The following is a 26,802-nucleotide window of genomic DNA, read 5'->3' as shown; positions in this document are numbered from 1 at the left end:
CACATCCCAGGGCCGGCCCGTGCCCCTCAGAGCAGCCACGGGTGGGATGCACCAGCCCTGAGTGCTGCCGCACTGAATCATCTCAATTACAGATTTGCTTGGATGCGATTTGGGGGAAAAAAAAACAGACAGGGATAAAAAAAAAAAAAAAAGGAAAAACAACAAAAAAAACCCAACCCATCCCTCTTCTTCCTCCTCCTCCTCCTCCCCTGGGAAGGGGTGATGGCAGCATAAATAGCAGCTCTCTCAGCACGGGGCCAGACGCAGCTGGAGCAGCTTCCCCTGGCACGGCCGCGGGCACCCTGCACCATGGCAGAGCCTTCGCTGCCCCTCTCCTTCCTCTGCCTCCTCGCCTTGTCCTCCGCCTGCTACATCCAGAACTGCCCCCGGGGCGGGAAGCGGGCGCTGGCCGACTCAGCTCTCCGACAGGTACGGGACGGGACGGGCGCTTCGGGACACGGGATGGGGCTTTCGGGGGGACACAGTGGCTCTGTGGGGCGCAGAGGCTCCCGTCACCTGCGGGCACCACTGGCCTTGCCACGCTCCCCGGAGCAGTGGGGTTTTTTGGGATGGCTGGGAGACACGCCCAAGGGCACACCATGGGGCAGTGGCGGAGGAGTGACCACTCCAAAGTGCTTTTGGCTTGGCCACAGCGGAGCGTCCTGCTGGGCTGGGCTGGGGAGCAGGACAGGACGGCGCATGGAGAGGGGACAGAGAGGTCATGGGGGGCAGTGGTGACGCCCCAAACTGGGGCACAAGGTCAGCATTGCTGGGGGCAGCGACCAGCGCTGGTGGCAGTGTGGCACCTCCAAGGGCTGGAAGAGGGGCTGGTGGGGAGCTGCTTTCCATACACGGGGGTGCTTGTGCATAGGGGTTTCTGACACAAGGGTATGCAAGAAGGGCTTTTGGGGTGCAAGGAGGGTTTTTGGGGTGCGGGCACTGAGGCAGCTCCTTCCCGCAGTGCATGCCCTGCGGCCCCGGCAACAGAGGGAACTGCTTCGGGCCCGGCATCTGCTGCGGCGCGGAGCTGGGCTGCTACCTGGGCACGGCGGAGACGCGGCGCTGCGCCGAGGAGGATTACCTGCCCTCCCCCTGCCAGGCCGGCGGGCAGCCCTGCGGCTCCGGGGGCCGCTGCGCCGCGCCCGGCATCTGCTGCACCGCCGGTAAGCGGGTCACGGTGGGACGGGGAGTTTGGGGTGGCTGGGGGAGCATGGGGGGAGAGCAAGGGGCAGAACTCTCCAGGTAACACTCATCTGGTGGTGGGATTGTCTCAGAGAGGGGCAACAGAGGCATGGGGTGGAAGCGGTGTTGGCTCCATTCAGAGATAATTTGGGGATGGTTGGGCTGACTGTAAGGAAGGAATTCTTCCCTCTGAGGGTGGGGAGGCCTTGGCACAGGGTGCCCAGAGAAGCTGTGGTTGCCCCTGGATTCCTGGCAGTGTCCAAAGCCAGGCTGGACAGGGCTTGGAGCAACCTGGGCTAGTGGGAGGTGTCCCTGCCCCATGGTAGGGGCTGAAATGGGATGGACTTTATGATCCCTTCCAACCCAAACCATTCCCTGATTCTAAAGGATTGGACTCAGAGCTCCTTCCTGACCCACCAAGAGTTTTTTCCTGGCCAGGCACAGCCTCCCTGATGTGCCAGAAAATCCAGCCCCGCTCCCTGGTTAACGGGAAAGACAAAACTGGAGCAGGAGCTGTGCCCCCCCCCCCCCCCATCCCGGGCTGCCACCAACCCCTTCCCCGGCCGAAAACAACCCCCTGGTGGTCCCAAATAACCTGTTCCATCGCCACGTTTTTCCTCCTGCGGTAGAGACGTGCGCCATGGACACCGGCTGCCTGGACGAGGGCAGCGACGGCGCTCCGGAGGCGGCGGAGGAGAAGAACCTGACGGTGCTGGATGGCTCGGCCGGAGATCTGCTCCTCAGGCTCATGCACTTGGCAAACCGGCAGCAGCAGCAGCAGCAGCAGCAGGGCAAGCACCCCCTGCTCTGAGCCAGGGCGTGGGGAGTCCCCCCCACCCTGACCGACACCCCCACCCCGGCACTGTACATACGAGACCCAATAAAAGTCCTCGTGCACTGTGGTGGCCTCGTCCTGGGCGCTGGGGATGGCTCATGGGGGCTCCAGGGGATCTGGCTGGGGCTCAGGATGAGGGGGGTTGGGGGGTCTTCTGTCCCCAAACGCCCACAGGGTGCGTGTGGTTTGGCTGGGCTGGGTGCAGGGTTGGGCTCCGTCCTTGTAGCTCCCAGGGAAAGGAGCTCAAGCAGAGCTGGAATTTTGGGATCTGGCCGTGGAGTCCCACCTGGGAGCCCCAGCAGCACCCCCAGCCCCAGGAGACAGACTGGGAACAGCTGGGATGTGCCACCCTCATGTTACCTCGTGGCCAAGTCCTTCTTTGGGGCAGATTCGGGGCCTCGCTGCCTTCAGGAACCAGCACAGCATCTACTAAAAATGATAAAAAGTAAGGAAAACATCCAAACTCCCTCAAAGCAGTGAGGTTTGGGGTCCCTGCTCCACAGACCCCCTCCAGGGCTGTTCTCATCTTTCCCCACCACCTCTGGACACCGACAGGGAGGATCAGTCCCTGTTATCCCACAGTCACCCCCCAAAATTTGGGGTAGCCTTATCCCAACCCTCTCCCGGCTCTCTTACCCTGCAGGATCCTTGCTCCGAGGTCTCTCTGGGCTGGGACTGGCCACGGCACAGGGGACAGCTCGTCCTTTATACTGTCCCTGAGGGAGGTGGCACCTCCAGGGAGGTGGAGCTCCCTGGCACCGGCGGGATCCATCCTGCCCACAGCAGCTCCCCGCACCCCACAGGGGATGCAGGATTGATCCGGCACCTGCTTCTCACAGCCAGCATCTGATCCCAGCCCTGGGGAGGGGGGCAACCCCAAACTACCCCAAAATCATTGGGAAAGGGGTGACACCAGCACGGACGGGGGACTCCAAGCTGGGATGAGGGAATTGGGCTTTCAGCCTAGCCCTAGCACCCGGGCTTTTCCGAGATGCTGGATGTGAACCCCAACATTCCTGCAGCGCCGGGAATATGTGGCTGAGCTGGGAATGCTCCATCTGATGAACACCTCAAAATCAGGCAAAAATCGAGCCCCCAAAAAGTGCCAGGGGCTGATAATTGGGGTTTTCCCCCCACTTGTCTTCCCTAGACACATCCTGCAGGGGTCTGGGCACCCCTGGAGCAGCTGAAGGGGCTCTGGGATGAGAATTCCCTCCCTCCACCGTGCTGCAGCCGGAGCTGAGCCACTGGGACAGCACCCAGCAGGTCCTGAGCCCCGTTTCCAACCCATTAACATGGATCCCAGTGCCTGCCTTGTCCCCAGGGACTGTGACTGACGCTGGGCGGGTGACAGGGGCCCGGCTGCCCTCTCGCTGGCCACACTAAGTGGTGGATTTCGAAGCAAGCCAGAGGACCAGGCAAAGGTCATGGCTGTCCGGCTCTGGGCTGCCTAATTCCCAATTAAGCCAGTGCAGGGTAATGACGTCAAGTGGACGTCAAGTTTTGTCCTCAGCAGGGAAATTTATTCAGGCTGGGAAGCTCCTAATTGGGATAAGGAAGGTGAGGGGCTGGGGTGAGCAGGGTCCTGGGCTGTTGTGTCAGCCTTCGGCCTCATCCTCAGCACAGCTTCTTGCGAGGGGGGAGGGAGGAGGCTTTGTCTGCTGGTGATGTGGCTCAGGGCACCACATTCCATCCCCGTGTGCAGGTCCAAGGAGAAGCAGTGGGAAATTTGGGATTTCAGGTCTTTGCCCAGGAGGTTTGGTGTTCTCAGGTGGCTGTGGAGCTGTTGGATGAACACGAGTGAGGAAGGCTGGGTGTTACCATCATCCCTGAGTGGGATGAGCCCAGTGCTGAGCATCCCCCAAAGGCCAGGCACGGGTGGGTGGACAGGGCCAGCAAGGACATTCCCTGCCCCAGATCCGATGGGTGATCCCAGAGGATGTGGGGTTGCTTCCTCCCACCCAAAGGGATTCAAAGCCAAGGGAAGCACATGCCCCTCTCACCCTGCTCCTGGGTGGACACATCCCACCCGCAGCTGCCTTCCTTTTCATCCCTACCCTCTCCATGCCAGAGGGTTTCCCAGCGGGACACACCACAGCTCGGCAGCCCTAAGTGGCCGGCAGAGACAGGCCCCAAACCCCACAGGACTCCATCCACAACCTCCAGACGTTCATCCAGCTCCATCCACAACCTCCACACGTTCCTGCCGCCGCCGGACTCATCACTGAGGAGAAAACCAACACCTTGTCCTTGACCTCACGTCCTCGACCTCTGGCTATTAGCCGAGCCCTCTGCTGTGGGAAGCAATGCCTTGTGGTTTTTAAGGAACACGGGTGACGCCGGTGCCAGAATCCCTAAGCAGGAGCCGGGACTATAAATACAGTGCCAGCGGTTGGGATGAGCAGCCAAAAATCCCCTGTCCCGCCGCTATGTCCTGCAAGGCTCTGGCCCTCTGCCTCCTGGGGCTCCTGGCTCTCTCCTCCGCTTGCTACATCCAGAACTGCCCCATCGGGGGCAAACGCGCTGTGCTGGACATGGACATCAGGAAGGTACGTCCTGGAGGGCTCGGGGCACTCCGAACCCCGTCCTTCCCTTCTCCCAACCTTCTTCCCCCCTGTTCCCTGAGCAGTGCCTGCCCTGCGGTCCCCGGAACAAGGGCCACTGCTTCGGGCCCAACATCTGCTGCGGGGAGGAGCTGGGCTGCTACATCGGCACCTCGGAAACGCTGCGCTGCCAGGAGGAAAACTTCCTGCCCACCCCCTGCGAGTCGGGACGCAAACCCTGCGGCTCCGGAGGGAGCTGCGCCGCTCCTGGCATCTGCTGCAGCACCGGTGAGGGTGGCACGGGATGCTCGGATTCCTGTCACGGAGTTCTCGCACCCCCGGCAGGGAATTCAGGGTTCTACCAAACAGTGGGAGAGGGGACAATGCCCAAGGGATTCTTTGTCCCATCCATGCGTCCATCCATCGCCCCGCCAGCCAGACCATGCTCCGTGACCTATCCAGACCCCAGGCAAGGGATGAGAACGGGAGGTTTGGGGCAGGAGGGAAGCAGACAGCGACCAAATTTTGAAGCCTGAGCAAGCGCAGGATTCCCGCGGGGCATGGCAGGACTCCCGTGGGGCACAACAACCCACATCCCCTCCTGCTCTCATAAGTTTTCCCAAAATCCCACCCTCCGCCCTAAATTAAACTACCAGAGATCCTGCTATAAATCCTGGGAAACATCAGAGAATGGAGTGAGCACAAGCTCATTAAACCCCAGTGTTGGGGGTCCCTGCGGGCTGGTTCAGGGGGGTTTGGGGCATGTCTGGGGGCTGTTTTTGGGGGGTCCCTGTGGGCTGGTTCAGGGATGTCCAGGGGCTGTTTTTGGGGAGTCCCTGTGGGCTGGTTCAGGGATGTCTGGGGGGTTGTTTCAGGGATAGTTGGGGCTGTTTTGGGGGGTCCCTGGGGTCTGGTCGGGGCTGTCTGGTTTCACACCACGCTGCCCCCTCTCTCCCCTCAGAGGGCTGTGGCACTGACTCATCCTGTGACCAGGAGATGCTCTTTTCGTAGCCCAGCTGGGAGAGAATCCGCAGGATCCTGCATCCATCACATCCCAGCCCCGCCACAGGCTGGGAACAGCCGAGCCCAGGGCTGTGACTCAGACTGAAGTGATGAGCTTAATTAGAAATAAAACTTGTACAGAAAAACAAGCCAGACAGAAGTCTGTGGGTTTTGTGGGCTCGCCTGGTTGAGGTGCAAGCTCGGGAGGAGAGAAAAAGACACTTTTAGGAAAAACTGGAGGTAAAAAGTGAGGATTTCAGGTCAATTATCTGAGGCAGGGAGGGAGGGAGGGTGGGAGGGGGAGGGACCTGCAGACCATGGCTGAACCACGGTAAACTCCAGGCAGTTTCAGGGCAAAGCTAAGAGTCTGCAAGACCCCAACAACCCAGAAGGCCCAAAGTCTTTACAATTTTATCTACACCTTCAGCCCCAGGTGATGAATAAATTCAGCCTGAAGGGAAGAAAAAGGAGATGCCAGAAATCCCGGATCATTCAGACACGTTTTCTTATTCAGCCACACCAAGGGATGTGCAAAGGAGGGTTTAAAGTGTGAAATCAGGATTACAATTAATTCCTTCCCCCAACAACAAAAAAGAGAAGGTCAGTGTTTCCTATAAATTCATTTAGCCCTCGTTTGCCTTCGGAAGCATCCAGAGGAGCTGACAGCGAGGAGCTCAGAGCCAGGCTCTGCCTTGGGACCGCTCCTGCTCCTCCCCACATGCTGTGTGTGAAGGCAGGAGGGATCCAAACACGTGGGAGGTGGGATCACAGGCACAGCAACAGGCACAGGGCTGAGCCAGGCTGCTGGCGCCTCCAAGCTTCCCCCTCACCCCCTCTCCCACAGGCGTTAACCCTTTGGAAGAGGCACAGCCAGACCCGTGGCCTTTCTCCACCACTTCTGTGGTCAATTCATACATTCAAAGGAAGAATCTGTGCTGTCTGGGGGGCCTCTGGACATCACCCAGGCCAGGAGCCCTGTGCCAGGGCTGCTACGACAGCACCGTGCGCTTGACGATGCGCCCGTCCTTGTCGATGGCGAAGTTGTAGTTCCGCGGGTTGTCCAGGCACTCCTCGATCCGTGCCTCCAGGTTCTCAGGGGTGATGAAGTTTTTGGCTTCCTCCTGAACCAAAGGACAAGGATTATCCCCCTCAGGATTATCCCACCCTGTTCCCAGAGCCCCGGCTCAGCCCTTCTCCCTTCCACGCGCTGTCAACACCCCTGGAGCTGCCGACGCTTGTGCTCGCAGCTGCCAACACAAAAATCTGTGGAAAACAAGCCCACGGCTTCCACATGCAGGGGATTCTGGCAGCCTGGTTCCCAGGAGGCACCAGCTGCTCTTACCTGCAGCTGGAGAACCTCCTTCTCCTTCTCCTCCAGGAAAGCCTCCATTTTCCTGGCCTGTTTCTCCGCAATCTCCAACTTCCTCCTCTTCTGCTCCTCCTCTTCTTTCCTGAGTCTCTCCTCTCTGCCAGACAGAAATGAAAATCCGACGGATGAGGTGACACATCCATCCCCAGGAGAGCAGGAGGCTGCCCAGAGCCCCTTGACTTGGCCCTCAGCAGCAAAAGGCGCAGGAACCACGATGGCTGCACAGGTAGATTTATTTAAAAAGGTCACCATTTCACAGAATCAGTCATGTTGGAAAAGACTGTGTCCTCTTGTCCTCTGCTCCCAGGCTGCCTGGGAGCAGAGCCTGACCCATCCTGGCTGCACCCTCCTGTCAGGGACTTGTGGACAGTGACAAGGTCTCCCCTTGTCTCCAGGCTCCCCTCCAGGCTGAGCCCCCCAGCTGCTCCTACCAGGACTTGTGTTCCAGACACTTCCCCAGCTTTGTTGCCCTTCCCTGGACATGCTCCAGCACCTCCACACCCTCCCTAAATTGAGGGGCCCAGAACTGGACACAGCACTCGAGCTGCGGCCTCACCAGTGCCCAGTACAGGGGAAGAATCCCTTCCCTGGTCTGGGTGGCCACTCCATTCCTGATCCAGGCCAGGTGCCATTGGGCTTCTTGGCCACCAGGGCACAGCTGGCTCATGTCCAGCCTGCTGTCCATCAGTGCCCCTAGCTCCCTTTCTGCCTGGCCACTGTCCAGCCACTCTGGCCCTAACCTGTAGTGCTGCAGGGGTTGTTGTGGCCAAAGTGCAGGACCTGGCACTTGGTCTTGTTAAACCTCATACCCTTGGATTTAACCCATGGATCCAGCCCGTCCAGGTCTCTCTGCAGAGCCCTCTCGCTCTCCAGCAGATCCACACTCACACCCAGCTTGGTGTCATCTGCAAATTTGCTGGTGGTGAACTCGATCTCCTCATCCAGATCATTAACAAAGACATTAAACAGGACTGGACCCAGCTCTGATCCCTGGGGACACCACCGGCGGCTGGATGTGACCATTCCCCACCACTCTCTGGGCCCGGCCATCAGCCAGCTCCTAACCCAGCCCAGAGTGACCCCGTCCAAGCTTCTCTGTAAATGCCAGACCAGACTCTAACTGAGCTCAGTTCTGCCTGAGCAGAAGTCCAAGCCAGGAAGGGCAGTGTCTCCCTGCCGTGCTGACCTGCGTGCCCGCTGCCGGGCGTTCTCCTCGTCGTTCCAGGCCATCAGGCGCCGGTGCTCCTCCAGCTCCTCCACAGAGCCCTCGGCAGCCAGGCGCTCCTCCCGCTTCTTCTGCAGCACCTCGGCCCTGAACTCAGCCCTGCCAGGAGCAGGGGAGGGCACTGAGCTCCTGGCCTGGGAGCACAGTGGGTTCTCCCCAAACTGCCCCATAGCAGAGCCAGCCCCACCACCCTGACCCTCCCCTGCTCCACAGTGCTCCCAGTCCCACCACCCTCACTCTTCCCTGCCCCTCATCAGTCCAAGCCCCACCACCCTCTCCCACCCCACAGTATCCCAGGATCTACTGCTCCTGTTACAAAGTGCCCCAGACTCAACCCTCCACTGCCCCACCTTGTCCCGCACAGCGGCCCCAAACACCCACAACCCCAACGCTCTCCTGCCTTACAGCCCCATACCCAGCCGCCCACCCCACAGCCAGTCCCACACCCAGTCACAGCCAGCCCCCCAACCCTCCCTTGTTCCACATCAGTCCCCCAGCCCATACCCAGAGCCACAGCCACCCCCAACCTTCTCCTGCCCCACAGCAGCCTCACAGCCCTATATCTAGTCCCCTTCCCTCCAGCCAATCCTGTAACCAGTCCAGTGAGCCCCTCAGAAGCCCCACACGAGCCTCCTGCCCTGTACCCGGCCCTCCAACGCTCCCCTGTCCCACAGCCAGTCCCTTACCCAAAGCCACAGCCAGCCCCCCAACCCTCCTCTGCTTCACAAAAACCCCCCCATCCCCATCCCCATCCCCATCCCCATCCCCATCCCCATCCCCATCCCCATCCCGTGCCGGTACCGGAGGGCGCTGAGCACCAGCCGGTGCTGCCGGTACCGCTCCAGCACCACCAGCAGCTCCTCGGGGTCCACGGGCGGCGGCAGCTTCACCCGGTCCGCCTTGGACTTGGCGGGGGGGTCGTGCCGACTCTTGCGGCCCCGCGCCGGCACCGCCCGGGGGGACCAGCCGGGACAGAGCCCCGGGAAGGGGCCGGGACAGAGCCCCGGGAAGGGGCCGGGCCCCAGCGCGGCCGCCAGGGCCGGGAGCGGGACGGGGCCGGGGCGGCAGCGCCTCAGCGCCGGCAGCATGGCGGGACGCGCGGCGCCGCCGTGACGTCACTGCGCCGGGAATGACGTCACGGGGCGGACCCGCGCGCGCGGCGCCGCGGGAAGGGAGGAGGGAGCGGGGCCTGATGGGAAATGGAGTCGGGGAGTGGAGGGGGACAGGGACACCCAGGGACAGGGACACCCAGGGACAGGGACACCCTGCACGGGACAGGGACACCCAGGGACAGGGACACCCAGGGACAGGGACACCCTGCACGGGACAGGGACACCCAGGGACAGGGACACCCAGGGACAGGGACACCCTGCACGGGACAGGGACACCCAGGGACACAGACACCCAGGGACAGGGACACCCTGCACGGGACAGGGACACCCAGGGACAGGGACACCCAGGGACAGGGACACCCTGCACGGGACAGGGACACCCAGGGACAGGGACACCCTGCACGGGACAGGGACACCCAGGGACAGGGACACCCAGGGACAGGGACACCCTGCACGGGACAGGGACACCCAGGGACACAGACACCCAGGGACAGGGACACCCTGCACGGGACAGGGACACCCAGGGACAGGGACACCCAGGGACAGGGACACCCTGCACGGGACAGGGACACCCAGGGACACGGACACCCAGGGACAGGGACACCCTGCACGGGACAGGGACACCCAGGGACAGGGACACCCAGGGACAGGGACACCCTGCACGGGACAGGGACACCCAGGGACAGGGACACCATGCACGGGACAGGGACACCCTGCACGGGACAGGGACACCCAGGGACACGGACACCCAGGGACAGGGACACCCTGCACGGGACAGGGACACCCAGGGACACGGACACCCAGGGACAGGGACACCCTGCACGGGACAGGGACACCCAGGGGACACGGACACCCAGGGGCAGGGACACCCTGCACGGGACAGGGACACCCAGGGACAGGGACACCCTGCACGGGACAGGGACACCCAGGGACACGGACACCCAGGGACAGGAACACTCTACACGGGACAGGGACACCCTGCACGGGACAGGGACACCCAGGGGACAGGGACGTCCCTGGAACAGGGACACTCTACACGGGACATAGACTACCGTGTGACACATGGACAGGGACACCTACGAGGCAGGGACACCCCCTTGGGACACGGACACCTCCATGGGACACAGAACCCCCGCCGGAGACGGACACGGAACCCTAAGGAACAGGGAACCCCCCAGGGAGCAGCCAGCCACGAGACGCGGCACCCCAAAAGACAGAACCTCCTCGCATAGGACACCCCCCTCCACGGGACACGAATTCCCGACCGCTGTCCCACGGGACACGACACCTCCCACGGACATGGGATCCCCCTCGGGACACGAATCCCACACACGGGACACAGTCCCACGAGAGACACAACCCCCGCTCATCGGAACCCCCCCCATTACAAGCCGCAGCCCCCACGGGACAGATTTTCCCCCACCCCGCGACACGAATTCCCCGCATGGGATCGCATCCCCACGGTACATCATTATCCCCACGGGGCACATCCCAGCCCTCCCACGAGCCCGCCTCCCATCACACCCCACGCAGGACCCCCCTCCCCAGCACCATCACTGAGCACAAATCCCCCCCAGCCCCTTTATTCCCCGCGCGGGGGTCCCGGCTCGCTCCCGCGTGGGTCGGTGCCTCCGGTCAGGGGCGCAGCGCGGGTCGCTGCGGGAGAGGGGCGGGGGGCAATCGGTCAGTCCCGGTCTTGGGGATCCCTCCCGGACCCCTCCGAGCCCCCCAGCCCCGTTCCCGCTCACCGGCAGCGGCTCCTCCCGCCGGGGGGGACACGGGAGGGGACGGCAGCGCCCGAAAAGGGACGGAACCTGCGGGAGGAGGAAAAAGGGGGATACCCGTGGGGGAAAACACCCGGGATGGGGGGGGATCACCCCGCGGGTGGGGGGAATTTCAGGGTGGATAAACTGCGGGGGGAAGGCAACTCGGTGGGGAAGATAACCACGGGAAAAGGGGATAATCTGGAGGGGATAACCTGAAGGGATTATAGCCCGTGGGGGTGATAAATCCGGAGTGGGGTTTAATCTGGGGCGGGGATAAATCCGAGAACTCAGCGGGGAGATAATCGCGGGACGGGGACATAATTGCAAGGGGATCTAATCCAGGGAGGACAATTTGGGGCAGTGTAACTCGGGGGGGATAATCCAGAGGGATTATAACCCCAGGAGCAGGGGGCTTTTACCCCGGGGCGGGGGGGGGGAGGGCACAAACCCTGGCGCAGAGCGGTAACCCCAGGGCAGGGGGACACAGCCGGGGTGGGCATCACCCTTGGGAGGGGGGGAATCACCCCGGGAGGGAAGGGAATGACCTGGAGGGGGATGACCCGCGGGAGACACCCTACCTGGAGGTTTGTAGGGGTCCCGAGGTCCCGCTTGCCCCCCGGGTACCAGCCGTGGGACCAGTGCTGGCCGCGGCCGCGGGGCAGGGCACAGCTCAGCAGCAGCAGCGCCAGCAGCAGCAGCGACCCGCGGGGTGCCATGGCCGGGGGACTGCGGGGACACGGGGGACCCTGTGTCAGCGGCATCCGCTCCGGGGACACCCCCGGGGGGCTGCGGGAGGGATGAGCACCCGTGGGTGCTGCCGGGGGAGGTTTGGGTCCAGCAGAAGCCCAGGGGTTGAGTAGGGGAATGGAGATGCAGAGGGGATGAGCACCCATGGATGCTCTTTGGGGTGGGTTTGGGATGCAGATGCTGGAGGAGATGACCCAGCATCTCTTTGGGGTGGGTTTGGGATGCAGATCCAGAGGGAATGAGCACCCCTGGGTGCCCTTTGGGGCTAGAGAAGCCGGGGGGACTCAGCACCCCGGGGTCCTGCTGGGGTTTGGATCCAGCATGGACATTCCCCCCCACCCCCGGGGCTGCCTTTGGGGTCTGATTTGGGGCAAGCAGGACCCCCCCACCCCGGCCCCACCCCGTACCTGGCCGGACAGGTGCCGGTGGTGGCGGTGGCCGGTGGCTGGAGCGGTGTCCGGCCGGGCAGGCGCCGCTATTTGAAGGGCTCGGTGACAGTGACGTCGGGCTCGCCACCGTTCCCACAGGGGACTGCGACCTCGCTGATGGCATCGGCCTCCCCATGCCAGTGTCCAGTGCCTCCTCCCCCCCAAATCCCCTTGGCACCGCAGGACAGCACCCTGGCACCCCTTTTTTGGGGGGATTCTGCCCCGCTGACCCCCGTGTGACTCCATCACCCAGGGCTGGGGACCCCCAGAATGGGTTTGGGACCCCCAGAATGGGGTCATTTCCCAACACAGCTCCTGGCAGCTGGGAAAGGGAGGGATCCACATGGTCCTTCTGCAGCTCCAGGGATGCTCTTGTTGAAAGGAGGGGAGCAAATCCCCCGTGCCTCAGTTTCCCTACCCCATCCCAACCCCAGTTTCTCTGATTCTTTCCCCATTTCAAGTTTGGCACCCCCAGATCGGGGCTGGATGCTGGCAATGGCCACGGAGCCCGAAGCTCCCAGCTTGGGGATGTGAGAGAGCTCGGGAAGGGGATTTAGGCAGGATCTGGCCCTGGATTATCTCCAGCAGCTGCTCATCTCTGATATTTGCACTTGGAGGCAGGATGGGGTCGGGGCAGATGCTGTGGTGAAAAGTCAAGGCAGCTCCCCAGACCCCAAAACTTCCCCAAGCCCTCTGAGATCCTGGGAATGAAGGAAAAAAAAGGGGAAAACCTCATTAAGAGCACCAGGGAGCAGCCAGCACCCATCGAGGAGTGGGATGGAGGGACTTGTTGGGGTGGTCCATGTTCCTGGGTGGAGCATCTGTGGGCACAAATGAAGCCCTCCTCTTTAAGGAGGGTCCCCATTTCTTTGGGGTCACCAGATTTATTTCTGAGTGTGACTGCCAGCCTTGGCCCAAAGCCTCTCAAAGTTTAGGAGTCAGAATTTATTAACAATGGGGAGATGTTTGGGCTCGTGAGGGGTACCAGGTGATGGGGTGGGGATGGTGGCAGCAGCGAAGCAACTTTTGGGGGGTGTTTTGGGGTGTTCCCTTGCCTGTGTGCCTCTGCCAAACCCCCCTGTGAATCCTGCCTGGATGGAAAAAGCTGGAAAACTCAAGATACTCTGACTCATGGGCTGTTTTCACTCACCATTTCCTAGGTTTCAACCCCATATCCTGAGTCCTAGGACATCCCTGGGCAGAGCTGTCCATATTCCTGGGCCTTGCCACCCACCCTGTGCTCCCCATAGCTGTTTGGAGTGTCCAGAGAAATCCTTGGGGTGAAGCTTCTGCTCCAAACCAGTTCTCCCAGTGCCTGCAGTGGGGAGGGAGCTCCCCCAGTTAACCCTGACTGCAGGAGGAACAAGGAAGGTGCTTCCTCAGGCACTCCTTTATAACAAAGAAAATATTAAAATCAACCACATTAACCTGGCTTTTTTCTAATACAGAACTGCTGCATTCTTGGTCCTCAGGATACTTCTTGACCCTTTGGATTCTTCTTGAAAGAGAGCAGGCCTGGAGTAGGGATTTGGGAGAAACTCTTTCCTGTGAGGGTGGGGAGGCCCTGGCACAGGGTGCCCAGAGAAGCTGTGGCTGCCCCTGGATCCCTGGAAGTGTCCAAGGCCAGGTTGGACGGGGCTTGGAGCAACCTGGGATGGTGGAAGGTGTCCCTTGTCATGGGAAGTTCTATGAGATCCCTTCCACCCCAAACCATTCCATGATTCTGTGATCTCTCAGGATGCCAGGAGAAGAATCTGAGATCCCCTCCAGCAGCTGGGGATGGAGCTCACCTGGTCCAAGGAGGACCAGCAGGGATGGCAGGGCCACTGTGACCACCCTCATGTCAGGGCCACAGGACCAACCCCAACCCCTGCTCTAAAATCCAGCCCCAAACACAGAGACCTTTCCTTCAGGGAGCAAAAATCCTTTTGTTTTTCTGGGATTTGCTTTTCTGGGGTTGAAATCCCAACATTTGGGTGCTGCTGTGTGGCAATTACAGTTTCCAAACCAGCAGCACATGGTGGCCTAACCCTGAGGGAGGGAAGTTTTTAGCTTTAGATAGAAAAATGAGGGTATTTATATATAAACACACACACAGAATGAGCTTTTCTTTTTTCTCCTTATTTTTTTTTTTTTAAGAGCTGACCAGCAGAAAAATGTGAAACCATTTCCCTGCAGGTTTGGAAAAGCTTGCGTTGGTGGGGTTGGGTTTTGTTTTCAGATGAGATCCAGGATATCTTTCTCTTCCTTTTTTTTTTTTTTTTTTAAAAAGGCTTTACTCCCTCAAGAACAAAAAACCAAAAAAACAAACAAAAAAAAAAGATTTACAAACAAAATAACAGCCTGTATCAACTCTCCAGAAGAGAGATGGTATGACAATATTAATCCAAACATCACGCTATTTAATTCCCCAATAAAACATTGGAAAAAAAGGAGCCAACAGTATCTGCACTAACACTTTGCTACATATAAAATCTCCAGCTAATATGAAGCTTATGGTACCAACCTCTAAAACAGTTAAGATATATACACATAGGTTCTTTTTTTTTGTTTGGGGGGGTATATTAACAAACAGAATATTACAAAATATTAAAGAAGGCAACTCTTCTGTCATTTGTTTCGGGGGTGGGTGTGGATTTTTGTTCCTCTTTTTTCTTCACTTGAAGTTGGCGTAGTCTGAGAAGGCGTCGATGTATTCCTGCACCACCTTGTAGCAGAATTCGTACTGTTCCTGGGGGATTGGGGGAGAGAACGGTGTTACACCAGGAAAACCCACACCTGAGACAGCACCTGATGCTTGGCCAGGTGTCCAGAGCAGGTCCCACCTCCTTGTGACCCCCAAACCCTTGCTGGGGTATCCATGGCAAAAGAAACTCTGCTTTCCCCTTCCCTCTCTGAGGTTCTGTTTGGATCCCCAAAGACTTTTCTTTTAAATCCCTGAGCATCCCTGCAAATCCCTCTTGAAAGGCCTCATCCAGCCCTGCCTGCTCCAACCCCACCTGTGTGCCCAAGCCTGTTCCACGGCCACTCCAGGATGGTTTTCCAGGTGTTTCAGCCCATGAGTACGTGGGCTGTGCCTGAGGATGTCTCCAAGGCGGCTCCTATGGCTTCTGTCAGTGCTCAAAAGGCACTTGATGCCTTCAGCACCTCTTCCAGATGCCTTTACAAGAGGAAGGGGAGACACCTCCTGGCCCACCTCCATAGAATCATGGATCCTAGAATGCTTTGGGTTGGAAGGAACCTCAAGGATGACTTTGTTTCCACCTCCTGCCACAGGACACCTTCCACTATCGCAGGTTGCTCCAAGCCCTGTCTAACCTGGCCCTGGACGCTTCCAGGGATGATGAATCCACATCTTCCCTCGCTCCCTCTTTCATGGAGAGAGAAAGCCTTGAACCAAAGAGGTTTTTGCTCAACACTGAGCCCCCAGCCTGTCCTTGCTGAGGTTCTGGCGGGGCAGGAGACACCTACCAGTGTCTGCACCATGTGTGGCCTCTGTAGTCTTAAACTCTTGACCGTCTGAAAGACATCGAGGATCGCCTCTGCCTTCACCCTCTCCAGGACAGTGCTCAGTGCACAGAAGGTGCCCGTTCTTCCTGCTCCAGCACTGGGAAAGAGAAACCAGGGGGTGAGGGAAAACCCCTGTCCTGCCCCTGCTGGCTTTGCCCAGGGGACAATCCACAGGGGAAGCGCCGGAGAACTGGAGGAGCCAGTCCTGCCCCAGCCTCTCCCGGTTTATCCAGGATGTGTTTTGGGATTCTGACCATCTCCCAAGCTCCTGGTGGAGCAGATCCCCTCGGAGGGGTGGCCCAGCTGCTCCAGCCAGGCTTTACCTGCAGTGCACAGTGATGGGGTGGTTGCCAGACTGCTGCTGCTGCTTCTGCACCGCCGCGATGATGTTGATCATCCCCTTCCCATCCCCGGGGATCCCAACTTCTGGCCAGCCGTGGAAGTGAAACTGCCGGATCTGTCGGCTCTTGTTTTCCTGTTGGGAGGGCAGAGCTCAAGGTCAGGCAGCTGGTGAGAGATCTGTACCAAGGAACCCACCAGCTCAGGGCTTTGGGATAACAATCCGTGTAGAAAAGCTGCTTGTGGGGCAGGAGGGGTGGCATTCCCATGGCATGGAGGAGGGGAAGAGCGGGGAATGGGGAGCAGGAGGGAGGCTGGGTGGTGAGGGCAGCAGGATAGAGGGGATGGATGAGGAATGAGCAGCAGGACAGGGACTCTCAGGGGTGCCAGGCAGGGATACATGGATACAATCCCTTTGGGATGATGAGGAGCTGATGGAGCTGAGGAAACACCAGCAAGAGCTCATGGCACTGAAACAGGAGCACCCAGAGCTCCCCAGAGGGAGCAGCCAGGCTCTTACCCTGGTGTTGGTCACCAGCAGGTCCCGCACTGTGTAGCTCTCACACTCCTCCTCTTTCTTCAGCTCCACCGTGATGTCTCCGTAGGACACGGAGCCGTCGGACGGCCAGTACTGGGCACACTTCTCCTGAGGAAGCATCACAGGAAGGGACAGGGTGAGGATCCCGTGTTTTTCCCGTGGGTTTGGATAGAAGAATCTTCTGGCAGCTGCCCAACACCAGGTGGGATCCCACAGGCTTCACAAACTCCCAGAATCACAGACTGGTTCGGGTTGGAAGGGACCTTAAACACCATCCCATTCGAACCCCCTGCCACTCTATTTCTTTCCCTGGTGTTTAATGCAGCTGATCCCAGGAGCTTACCTGGCCTCTCTCCTCCAGCTCTGTTAGCATCACTATGGAGCAGGATTTCCACTCCCAGATCATCCTCCAGAAGTCCTCTATCGTGTGCTGCAGCGGCCCTTGGCTGGCGATGTAGGAGTCCTTCTGGCGATAACCCTGGAATTTGGCAACAGGGTCAGTGGAGCAGCAGGAGGAATCTCTTGGACATGGTGGGGTTACCAAGCTCAGTTCAATTTTGGGAGGATCATATCCCCTACACATGCCTGGCTTTATCCATTTGGCTTTCCAGCACACCTGAGCAACACTGCAAGCTCTGAGCGCTGGAGCAGAGCTTTGCCTTAGCTCCAAATACTCAAGGTATGATTTTTATTGGGGATTTTGGGAAGAAGCAAGCAAAACTAAATGGAACTAGATGATCTCTAAGGTCCCTTCCAACCCAGACCATTCTGTGACCTATGAAAAGCAGCAGTGAGGCAGGATGACTCTGGCTCTTCCGCAGCCACAAAGAGTTTCTGTTTCCAAACCCCTCCGACGCTGGCTCCCCTGTGCCCTCCCTGCAGACTGTGACTGCAGATGCTTCGTCATTTGGAGTTTGTCATTTAAGCAAAGTTCAGCAGAGGCAGGAAATTGAATCCTCAGCCCAAATTGCTTACGTGCCATGGGCGCTTTCTGATCTGGATGCACAACAAGGCAGCTGCTCCTGGCTGCTCCCGCAGCCACAGCAGGGACCCAACAAAGGAGATTGCAGGGAGCAATTAATTGGGGATGTTAGAACTGGGAATAAACTGGGTTTAGTGGGCAAACCCAGTGATTGCCTTCTGGGGGGAAAAAAATCCTCTGCCACTAGGAGATGAAAGCAGAAATTGGGCTGGAAAAGAGCAAGGTCTGTCACTTGGCCAGCACTGGCATCACTGCATGGAGATAAATACTGATCCGAGATGTCTCCCTCGAGTCCACAGGATTGCTCAGGAGAGAAGGATGTGCAATCACTTATGTCCTCCTCAGAGTGAGGACAACATTTAACCTCCCTGCCTTGCCTCCTGCCACCACCCAGACAGGTGTAATGGGATTGACCTGGCTTCTCTCCAGGGTTTTGGGATCGTGCATTGCTCCCATATCTCATCTGGTGGATGTTTTTTGACCAAATGGCCCGTGCTGTGTTATTTCCATGGATATCTGGATCTGTTCTCCACAGCCATCAGCAGAGCCCAGAGGGGCACAAGTGAGCCCAGGATTTGGAGAATCTTCTCAGGCTCCAGCTCTCCTCTCCCACAAGGAGCTGGATATACCCACGGGTTTCTTGGAGAAAGAAACCATCACCACCCAGTGACACAAAGCAAAGTCAAATGGAGGGAGCTGTACAAAACTCATAAAAGGAGGTTTTGGGACAAATTCTTCCCAAAGGAAGCAGTGTGAGGTGGATTCCACTGGGAAAAGATGGAAAGAAGATTGGAGAAGACTCACATCAATGAAGGAAGCGTTTACATAGTCTGTGTTCTCTTCCCCTCTCTTCACTGGAATGATTACTCGGTTGAACTCATCTGGAACAGAACAAAACCATCTGAGATTTGGGATAACCTGCCTGGCCTTTAGCTGGGGAGTCACCAAGCCCTAAGTGAGAGACAGAGATAAGGGAAAGGGAGCACAGTGCACCTGACTGGGACAAGGACAGTCAGCTCCACCCTCTGCCATGCCCTGGTTTGGGAGATGGCCATGCCCATGGCCCCTTGTCCTGTCCCTGGGCACCACTGGCTAGAGCCTGGCTCCGTCCTCTCTGCACCCTCCCTGCAGGTGTTGATGGACAGGGATGAGGCCCCCGGAGCCTTCTCTTCTCCAGGCTGAGCAGTCCCAGCTCTCCCAGCCTTTCCTCAGAGCAGAGATGCTCCAGTCCCCTCACTGGGCTCTCCCCAGTCTGTCCATGTCCCTCCTGTCCTGGGGAGGCAGAACTGGACCCGCTGCTCCAGGTGTGGCCTCAGCAGTGCTGAGCAGAGGGGCAGGATCCCCTCCCTGGACCTGCTGGAAGTGTTTTGCCTCACACAGCCCAGGCCACCACTGTCCTTTTTGTCACAAGGGCACTTTTCTGGCTCAGGTTCAGGCTGGAGTCTGTCAGGAGCCCCAGGTCCTTTCCTGCCAAGCTGCTTTTCCACCCAGCTGGGTGACCCCAGCACAAACTGGTCTCTCCCCAAGGACAGGACTTTGCACTTTTCCTTGTTGAACATCACGAGGTCCCTGCTGTCCTATCTCTCCAGCCTGATTCCTGTCCCCACACCCACCAGGCACACAGCCAAACAAGCCTTACATGGAATTATCTGAAGCACCCTGTTCTTCTTCATGTTGGCTGGCAAATTGCCCGTTCTCATCTTGTCATTCTGGATTTTGATTGAAGTGAGCTTCTGTGGGGCAAGGAGCAAAGCAGAGGGAAGTTTCAGAGCCAGGCCAACACAGGGTGATCCCAGCACCATTCCAGCACCATCCCAGCAGATCCACCAGGACAACAGCCACGCTCACCTTGAACTCCTCTTCCAGCCCGTTGCTGCTGGTCCCTGGCACTTTGTTGTAGATCTTCTGGAGGTGGATCTCTAACGAGGTCACCTCCAGCTCTGTGTCACCGTAGAGATAGTGCTCCAGCAGTGCTTGGTATATGAACACATACTGCATCTGCCAGGGGTGCAGGGTGCTGTCAGTGCCCGTTCCATGCCCAGTGAGCACATGCTGGGGGCAGACCCACCACCCTCCTGCCCACCCTCTGAGACCCCAGAAAAGTGAGTGACAACCTTCCTGCCACTAAATGGGGACTGGGACCTTATTTGCCACACCAAGCAAAGCTGATGTGACACAAAATGTTCTCCAAGGCTGGAGCAAAGGAGGCTCAGGGGGGACCTTGTGGCTCTGCACAAGTCCCTGACAGGAGGGGGCAGCCGGGGGGGGGTCGGGCTCTGCTCCCAGGGAACAGGGACAGGATGGGAGGGAACAGCCTCAAGCTGTGCCAGGGGAGGTTTAGATTGGGATATTGGATAAATTTCTTCATGGAAAGGGTTGTCTGGTCCTGGCATAGCTGCCCAGGGCAGTGTTGGGAGTCCCCATCCCTGGAGGGGTTTAAAAGCCTGTGTGGATGTGGCACCTGGGGACTTGGGTCAGTGGTGGCCTGGGCAGTGCTGGGGGAATGGCTGGACTTGATCTTAAGGATCTTTCCCAACCTAAATGATTTAATGATTCTAAAAAGGGGATTAAAAAGAGCAGGACCCCGCCAAGGGCTCACTTGATGCAGCATCACTCAAAATAAGGGATAACACTCGACCTCATAGGCTTTGACTGGGTGAAGGAAATCCAAGCCCAGGGGCCAGGGCAGCACCACACTTACATCTGTCTGTACCATCTGGCAGCGCTGAGCCCGGATCCGGCTCACGAAGCCGTAAACATCCACCTTCCTCTCCGCGTGCATCATGTCCAGCATGGCATCGATGACGATGAAAGTGCCCGTGCGTCCCACCCCGGCGCTGCAAGAGAGGGGTTGGGTGGGAGGTTGGGAAGGAATTGTCCCCTGGGAGGCTGGGGAGGCCCTGGCACAGGGTGCCCAGAGAAGCTGTGGCTGCCCCTGGATCCCTGGAAGTGTCCAAGGCCGGGTTGGATGGAGCTTGGAGCAGCCTGGGATAGTGGAAGGTGTCCCTGCAAGCGGTGGGAATGAGATGGGCTTCAAGGAGAAGTATGAGAGCAGCAGACTTTAGGGAAAGACAAAGCTCTTGGATCAGCTGCTTCCCAAGAAGGCAGGAAAAATGGACTTGGGATGTTGCAAATGTGACCATCTCTGCCTTTAACCATGGGGCTTCACCTTATTGAAGTGTGGAAACCCCGTGGCTCCCCCAGGGTTGCTGCTGTGCCTGAAACCACTCCAGGTGAGGCCAATCTCCATGGCCTTTGCTCCAGGCCATCTGTCAGCTCAGTACTTTGTTCTCCCAAAGAGAGATGTTATCTTCTCATACCAGGGCAGAGGAGAGCCAAGGGAGACACCAGCAGTGCTCAGCATGGCTCTCTCAGCATCCAGCCAACCCAAATGTCCCCTCAAGATGAGTTGCAACACCCTAACATCACTGATTCCAAGACCTTCCTTCAATTCATGCCAGTTTTTGCATGTCCCCATGAGGAACATCCCCGTTTAACACAGGCAAGTTAAATAAAGATAATAAAAAAGTCCTGCCTGACAAAAAAAATTCCTCTTAAATAGGAGACGCTTTCCAGGTGACCCAGGACGGGCAGAGGTCGGCTGTGGGCAGCACTCACCTGCAGTGCACCACTATGGCTCCTGCATATTGGGGATTGCAGGTCTTCACCTTCTTCAGGAATTTCAGCATCCCGATGGGGGTGAAGGGCACCCCGAAGTCGGGCCAGCTGGTGAAGTGGAACTGGGTCACCAGGCGCTGAGGCTTCTTGTTCGTGACATCACCCACCTGGAGGGGAAATGTGCCCGTAGGTTAATGAGAAACACTCAGGTTTTCCCTTCTTCCCCCAAAATTAAGAGAGAGCTGCAGACCCGAGATGGAGCTGGAGGGCTTAAGAAGCAGCATCCACAGCTGAAAGGGCATGGACTCAGGCTCTGGGACAAATCAGCCTCTAAAAACATGACATTTCAATGCACCACATCCAAGGGCTGTGAGATGCCAGCCTGTCCCTGTGTGTGGATCCAACCTGGCAGCAGCTGCCGTATTTCGTCCCCAACAAGCTCAAACAAAAGCTGTTCCTCCACCCTTTCCCACTCCTCTGCCCACATCATCCTCAGATTAAAGGCAGGGGAGGAAAACACACACATCCAGGCCATTGGAGTGAAGGATGAAGCTCAGGAGAATCACAAGCAGGGTCCAGACAGGTTTGCACGCACCAGCTCTTTCCTGCCTGCCTCTGAGAGCAGCAGGAAAACAAACAAAGTGACTAAAACACCCAGAGTCTCCTCAGAGGACAAGAAAATGTGGTGACAGATGGGAAAGCAATCAAACCCAACGTGTACGGCACTGGATTTTGTCTCAGCTGAGGGGATAAATCTGATTATTTTCAGGCATTAAGTGTCTGTGGGTGAGAGCAGGAACCAACACTGGTAACAGCAAGTGCTGGAGCACTGCAGGATGGGATTTCAGCCCTGGCATCCCTCAGCTTCTCTGCTCTCAGCACAGCCACGCTGGTACCACTGGGAACAGGCACTGGGGAGGAATAAATTCTTAACAGCTCTGGTTAAAAATGGGTGCTGGGGGTCACTTCATCCCAACTCTGCTCTCACAGAACCTTGCAGGAGTTGAGCCAGCACGTTTGGGATGCCCAGCGTGGAGAGGGGAGGGATGGGATGGGACAGGAAGGGATGGGAGAGGTGATCCCTGGCACCTGCTGGATGCAGAACTTGCGCACGGTGTAATCCACCAGGACGGTCACGTCCTCCACGGACACTCGGATGTTCCCATATGTCCAGCAGCCCTGATCCGGCCAGTACTGAGCACATTTACACTGTGGGGGGAGGAAACAGGTGCAGGTTAGCTCTGGATACCCTCACAAGGCTGGGAATGGCTCCAGTTCATGCCCATAGGCACAGGATGTGCCAGATTTGGCCCAATTTGGGTCAAATCCCAGCCTGTGAAACCTTTGGGCACCTACCTCTTTCCTCTCCTTCAGGTTGGTCACCATGACAATTGTCGCTGTGTTTTGCTCCCAAATCATCCTCCAAAAATCGTTCACTGTTTCTTCCTTTGGTCCTGAGGGGAAGGTGAAACAAAATGTCCTCTTTGGGATCAACCCCTCACAATTTGGGGCCAAACCAAAGGTCACACGCCATGGATGATCCAACACATTTTTTGCCAATAGGTCACAGGAGGTGCTGTGGTGTCTGGGCATGTCTGATCCGAGGGATAACCCTATCACACAGTAGGTGGAATTTTCTGGATGTGCTTCATGGTCAGGAATTCCACATTTAGCCCAAGAAGGGGAAACCAGACAAACACAGCATGGACTTGCCCAAGGTCACCCAGGGAAATTGTGGCTGTCCCAGAGTCTGCTGAAGTCCTGTGCTGGGATCTTGGGTTGTAGCCATGGGATCCCATTTCAGTGTGGCACAGGAATAGCTCCCTGCTGCCTGCCAGACACGGAGCTAACTCAGCCTACACTCCCCTGCCAAGCCTGAGGCTCAGGGTGAGCCAAAAGAACAGCAGAGCCAAAGCTTAACCTGAGCCTGGAAGTGCTGACGGACCTAATCCAGCCTCCTTCTCCAGCCAGAGCCAGGGAAACTGGCCAGGGATGCCCTGATCCACTGGCAAGTCAAGAGAGGAAATACAACACACTCCCATGGGCAGGTAACATCCTGCTGCTGACGTGATCCCCACCCTGTGAGTGGGAATCCTGGTTTTAGGGATGTGCTTGGACTTCTGAAGATCACAGGGACATTTCTCTCTACCCCATCCCTGGAAGTGTTCAAGGGAGCTTGGAACAACCTGGGATAGTGGGAGGTGGCCCTGTCCATGGCAGGGTGTGGAATGAGATAAGATTTGAGGTCCCCTCCAGCCCAAACCATTCAACGATTCTGTGATTTGGGGAATTTAATTGAGCAGCTCTCTGGCAGTATTTTTAGAGGTCACAACACCCTCCAGCAATGGGTACTGCACAGGTAGGACGTCTCTTCCTCCACCAACACATCCAGCACTGCTCTTTGACCGGGAAAATCATTCTGGGACCAATCTGTGGGGTAGCCAAGCCTCCTTTTGACCAGGGGAACTCAGCAAGATGCTGTGCTGTGGTTAGAGGGGCACAGAGCAGAGGGACCCAGCCCAGCTGTCCCCAATAGAGCAATGGGAATAATCAAAAATGTACCTTGTGCAGCAATGAACTTGTTTTTCTCTTGGTACCCCTGCAGAGAAAAGGAGAAAAAGGAAGACAAATGAATATTTCTCTAACACCAGAGTCAGGAAATGCATCTGCTCTGCTGCCCATTCTCCTGCAGAGAAGGGGCTGCAGCCTCTGAGGGGAGAACCAGCACCAAAGATGGGCTGAAATAACTGAAAATCCTTGTGCAAAGGGCTGTTTTCCCACAGGAATGCTCCCCATGCTCACATAATGCAGGAATGACCCCACTTGCTGGCACAAAGGCACTAACGAAGTGGTACCTGACAGCCCTTCCACTGGGGTCAGACCCTGCATCCAGAGCACCATGTGAAAATCAGCATTAATCCTTGGAAAACGGGCTGTAGAACTCCTGGGGATTGATTTTGTGCATTTTATTTACTGGGGAGGAAAGGAGAACACTCTTTTGGGTCTTGCTCTGCTTCATGTGCCTCCATCTTTCACATGACCCTTCCGGCTGACTGGAGCCACATGGTGACAACCACAGAGGACCCATCTCCTCCCAGGGACAGAGCAGGGCAACGTTGCTTCCATTTTAGGTGGATTCCTTGATTTTGTCTTCCTCCCCTTCCCACAGCAAGCCCTGAAAGCTGGGAAGCACTGATGATCACCTGGCCACACTCTTCAGGGATTTACATCTGTGTGGATGTGGCACTTGGGGACATGGTTTAGTGATGGCCTTGCCAGTGCTGGGGGAATGGTTGGACTTGAGGGTCTTAGAGGGCTTTTCCAACCTGAAAGAGTCTATGATTCATCAGCTGTTTGCTGATGAGAAATCCCTAGCTCCAGAAGGAGTGGTTCCCCAGCCCTTTCCAAACCAGCCTGCTTGGCTTTGCTCCTGGCAGGGATTTCCCCTTCAAATCACAAAACTCACATTAATAAAGGAGGCATTGATGTAGTCGGAGTCGGGGACCCCTTCCACGGGAGTCAGGTGAACCCTGGAATGATCATCTGCAGGGAAATTAAAACTCTGCATTAAAGACAACCCCCTCCACTCTGCTGGTCCCTGGTGCAGCAAGAATCCAGGTGTTGGAGTGGAGCCCGTGCTCCTGGCTCTGCTGCAAAAACACCTTTATGGCCCCAAATTCCTCTTGCTTAAGCCCAGACAGGTCCTAGACCTTGTCCAAGGTAGTTTTTCCTTTGCAGAGTGCACATGTGAGGACACCTCGAGCCAGCCCCACTGCCCAATGCCACCAGGCAAGAGTTGTCCCTTCCAGCATTTCCCATCTGTTTCACTCTCCACGGCCTCCTGGCTGCTGAGGGCTCCAGGGAGCTTCTCCTCACAGGTACCTAAAGCTAAAGCAGACCCAGCCACCCACCTGGGAGGTGAAATGCCCTCAACCGTGCCCTTGCCCATCCCAAAACCAGGAATGGGGAGTCCTGGCAGGAGCTCCTGAGTGTTTGCCCCCAGCCCCATCCAAGCAGCTCCGATACGTACAGGGCAAAATGTTCACGTATCTGTTCTTCTCCTTGTTCTCCTCCTTGGAAGCAGCTTCACACGTGGCCTGTATGGGACACGCTGGGAGAGCCTGAAATGGCAGAAAAAAGGGTTTTCCATGATGTTTTCATGGCACAGCAGGAACAATGTGCTGGCAAATGTCACATCTGAGCATCCTGCCCCTCCGTACATGTTCCCACACCCCTCACCTCCACCCCAGCACCAGCTCCTCCTCCTCACCGAGCTCAAAGTGACCATTTAAATAGTTGGGCTGGACCAGAGAGAGCCAATCCCTTTGGAAAGGAGATGTCTGGAATCTCCTGATCCATGGACAGGAGGTGGCAGCAAAGCCTCCAGCTCAAACCCACCCGGCAGCACCGGCGAGCTCATTCCTGATTCCTCCTGCCCACGGAGGCTCCTGCCGAGATTCCCTCATTAACAGTGCTGCTAATTGTGACCTGATTAAGCCCCCACAGCCCCATGCCACCCAGTGATGGCAGGAGCAGTACCAGGGGACCTTTGGTTGGGGGGTGATGGGGTGACAGGGAACACTGTCCCTGGGTTTCCCAACCGAGCACAGGAGGTGCTTCCCCAGCGCTGCTATTCCACATCGTCTTTGAACAGCAAAGAATGTTCTGGAGGTATCCACCATCCCTTCCTCCAGCTGACAGGATGGCAGGAAGTGTCCAGGGCAATCAGGTATTTATAACCCTAAAAGTCCCCCTCCCTGGGCATTCATTGCACCTATTTGGTTTCATTGCAGCACGGCCAGGAAAGGGATCAAGTTGTGCAGCAGCTGGACAAAGTCAAGTGGCTTTTTTTAATCTTCTCATCGTTCTCATGGTGCCATATCATGGCTTGGACCCGGGCTGGGAGCACAGGTCTGATGAGGAGCAGCTGAGGGAGCTGAGGGGGCTCAGGCTGGAGCAAAGGAGGCTCAGGGGGGACCCTGTGGCTCTGCACAACTCCCTGACAGGAGGGGGCAGCCAGGGAAGATCAGACTCTGCTCCCAGGGAACAGGGACAGGAGGAGAGGGAACGGCCTCAAGTTGTGCCAAGGGAGGTTTAGCTTGGATATCAAAGAAAATTTTTTCACAGAAAGAGTTGTCAAGCCCCAGCAGGGGCTGCCCAGGGCAGTGGTGGAGTCATCATCCTTGAAAGTGTTAAAAAAAAGGTGTGGATGTGGCAGTGGGGGACATGGGTTTAGTGGTGGTCTTGGCAGTGCTGGGTTAATGGTTGGATTTGACAATCTTAGAGGGCTTTTCCAACCTTAATGAATCTATCCCGTTCTATTCAATTCTATTCTAATCCATTTTTGTACTGACAAGGCAAACCAGATTTATTGTCACAACCAGCTGCAAAGCTCAGCAACGTCAAGAAGAGCCTGTAGCCATCCCTGAAGAAATGCTCTGGGCCTGTGGGACAAGCACAATACCTGAGATTCCTCACAGCTGAAGGCCAACCTTTGTCTCATACATTGTCATCATTGTGTTTCAGGGCTAACAGCTCACTGGAATAAGATGGGGTCATTCCTGTTTCTCTGTCAAAGCTTTTTTTGGCTGTTTGTGGATTTAAAG

The 26,802-nt window shown here is 57.3% G+C and overlaps 4 protein-coding genes across 5 annotated transcripts in view; 2 read left to right on the top strand and 2 right to left on the bottom strand.

Moving 5' to 3' along the window:
* The first annotated feature begins 276 nt into the window (after positions 1–276).
* Positions 277–1,993, top strand: LOC138109196 (vasotocin-neurophysin VT). Its single transcript, XM_069012269.1, has 3 exons — positions 277–429; positions 962–1,163; positions 1,812–1,993. Exons 1-3 carry the CDS (start codon positions 310–312, stop codon positions 1,991–1,993), a joined length of 504 nt encoding a protein of 167 aa, XP_068868370.1. The 5' UTR covers positions 277–309.
* A 2,438-nt stretch (positions 1,994–4,431) lies between these two features.
* Positions 4,432–5,664, top strand: LOC138109195 (neurophysin 1-like). The gene is made up of 3 exons (XM_069012268.1): positions 4,432–4,566; positions 4,647–4,848; positions 5,522–5,664. The coding sequence occupies exons 1-3, from the start codon at positions 4,447–4,449 to the stop codon at positions 5,569–5,571; spliced, it is 372 nt and encodes a 123-aa protein (XP_068868369.1). The 5' UTR covers positions 4,432–4,446; the 3' UTR covers positions 5,572–5,664.
* Positions 5,665–6,050: 386 nt separating this feature from the next.
* On the bottom strand, positions 6,051–9,271 carry MRPS26 (mitochondrial ribosomal protein S26). The gene is made up of 4 exons (XM_069014769.1): positions 8,958–9,271; positions 8,118–8,255; positions 6,905–7,028; positions 6,051–6,683 (listed from the first exon to the last, which is right to left on the bottom strand). The coding sequence occupies exons 1-4, from the start codon at positions 9,242–9,244 to the stop codon at positions 6,552–6,554; spliced, it is 681 nt and encodes a 226-aa protein (XP_068870870.1). The 5' UTR covers positions 9,245–9,271; the 3' UTR covers positions 6,051–6,551.
* Positions 9,272–14,532: 5,261 nt separating this feature from the next.
* The window catches only part of PTPRA (protein tyrosine phosphatase receptor type A), a 114,574-nt gene continuing 102,304 nt past the window's right edge, over positions 14,533–26,802 (bottom strand). For both annotated transcript variants that reach the window (XM_069014766.1, XM_069014768.1), the window contains 15 exons: positions 25,227–25,317; positions 24,663–24,739; positions 23,759–23,795; positions 22,553–22,650; positions 22,286–22,405; positions 21,197–21,363; positions 20,280–20,415; positions 19,427–19,576; positions 19,218–19,311; positions 18,383–18,459; positions 16,940–17,074; positions 16,579–16,704; positions 16,043–16,194; positions 15,681–15,816; positions 14,533–14,940 (listed from right to left, as the gene is read on the bottom strand). In XM_069014766.1, coding sequence (XP_068870867.1) covers positions 14,866–14,940; positions 15,681–15,816; positions 16,043–16,194; positions 16,579–16,704; positions 16,940–17,074; positions 18,383–18,459; positions 19,218–19,311; positions 19,427–19,576; positions 20,280–20,415; positions 21,197–21,363; positions 22,286–22,405; positions 22,553–22,650; positions 23,759–23,795; positions 24,663–24,739; positions 25,227–25,317 — 1,671 coding nt within the window. In that variant the 3' untranslated portion in view covers positions 14,533–14,865. The remainder of the gene's footprint in view (positions 14,941–15,680; positions 15,817–16,042; positions 16,195–16,578; positions 16,705–16,939; positions 17,075–18,382; positions 18,460–19,217; positions 19,312–19,426; positions 19,577–20,279; positions 20,416–21,196; positions 21,364–22,285; positions 22,406–22,552; positions 22,651–23,758; positions 23,796–24,662; positions 24,740–25,226; positions 25,318–26,802) is intronic.

Source organism: Aphelocoma coerulescens, chromosome 4 (genome assembly GCF_041296385.1).
Source record: "Aphelocoma coerulescens isolate FSJ_1873_10779 chromosome 4, UR_Acoe_1.0, whole genome shotgun sequence".
Taxonomy (NCBI): Eukaryota; Metazoa; Chordata; class Aves; order Passeriformes; family Corvidae; genus Aphelocoma; species Aphelocoma coerulescens.
Note: the sequence above shows the minus strand (reverse complement) of the source record. Positions and strands in the feature narration are given on the sequence as shown.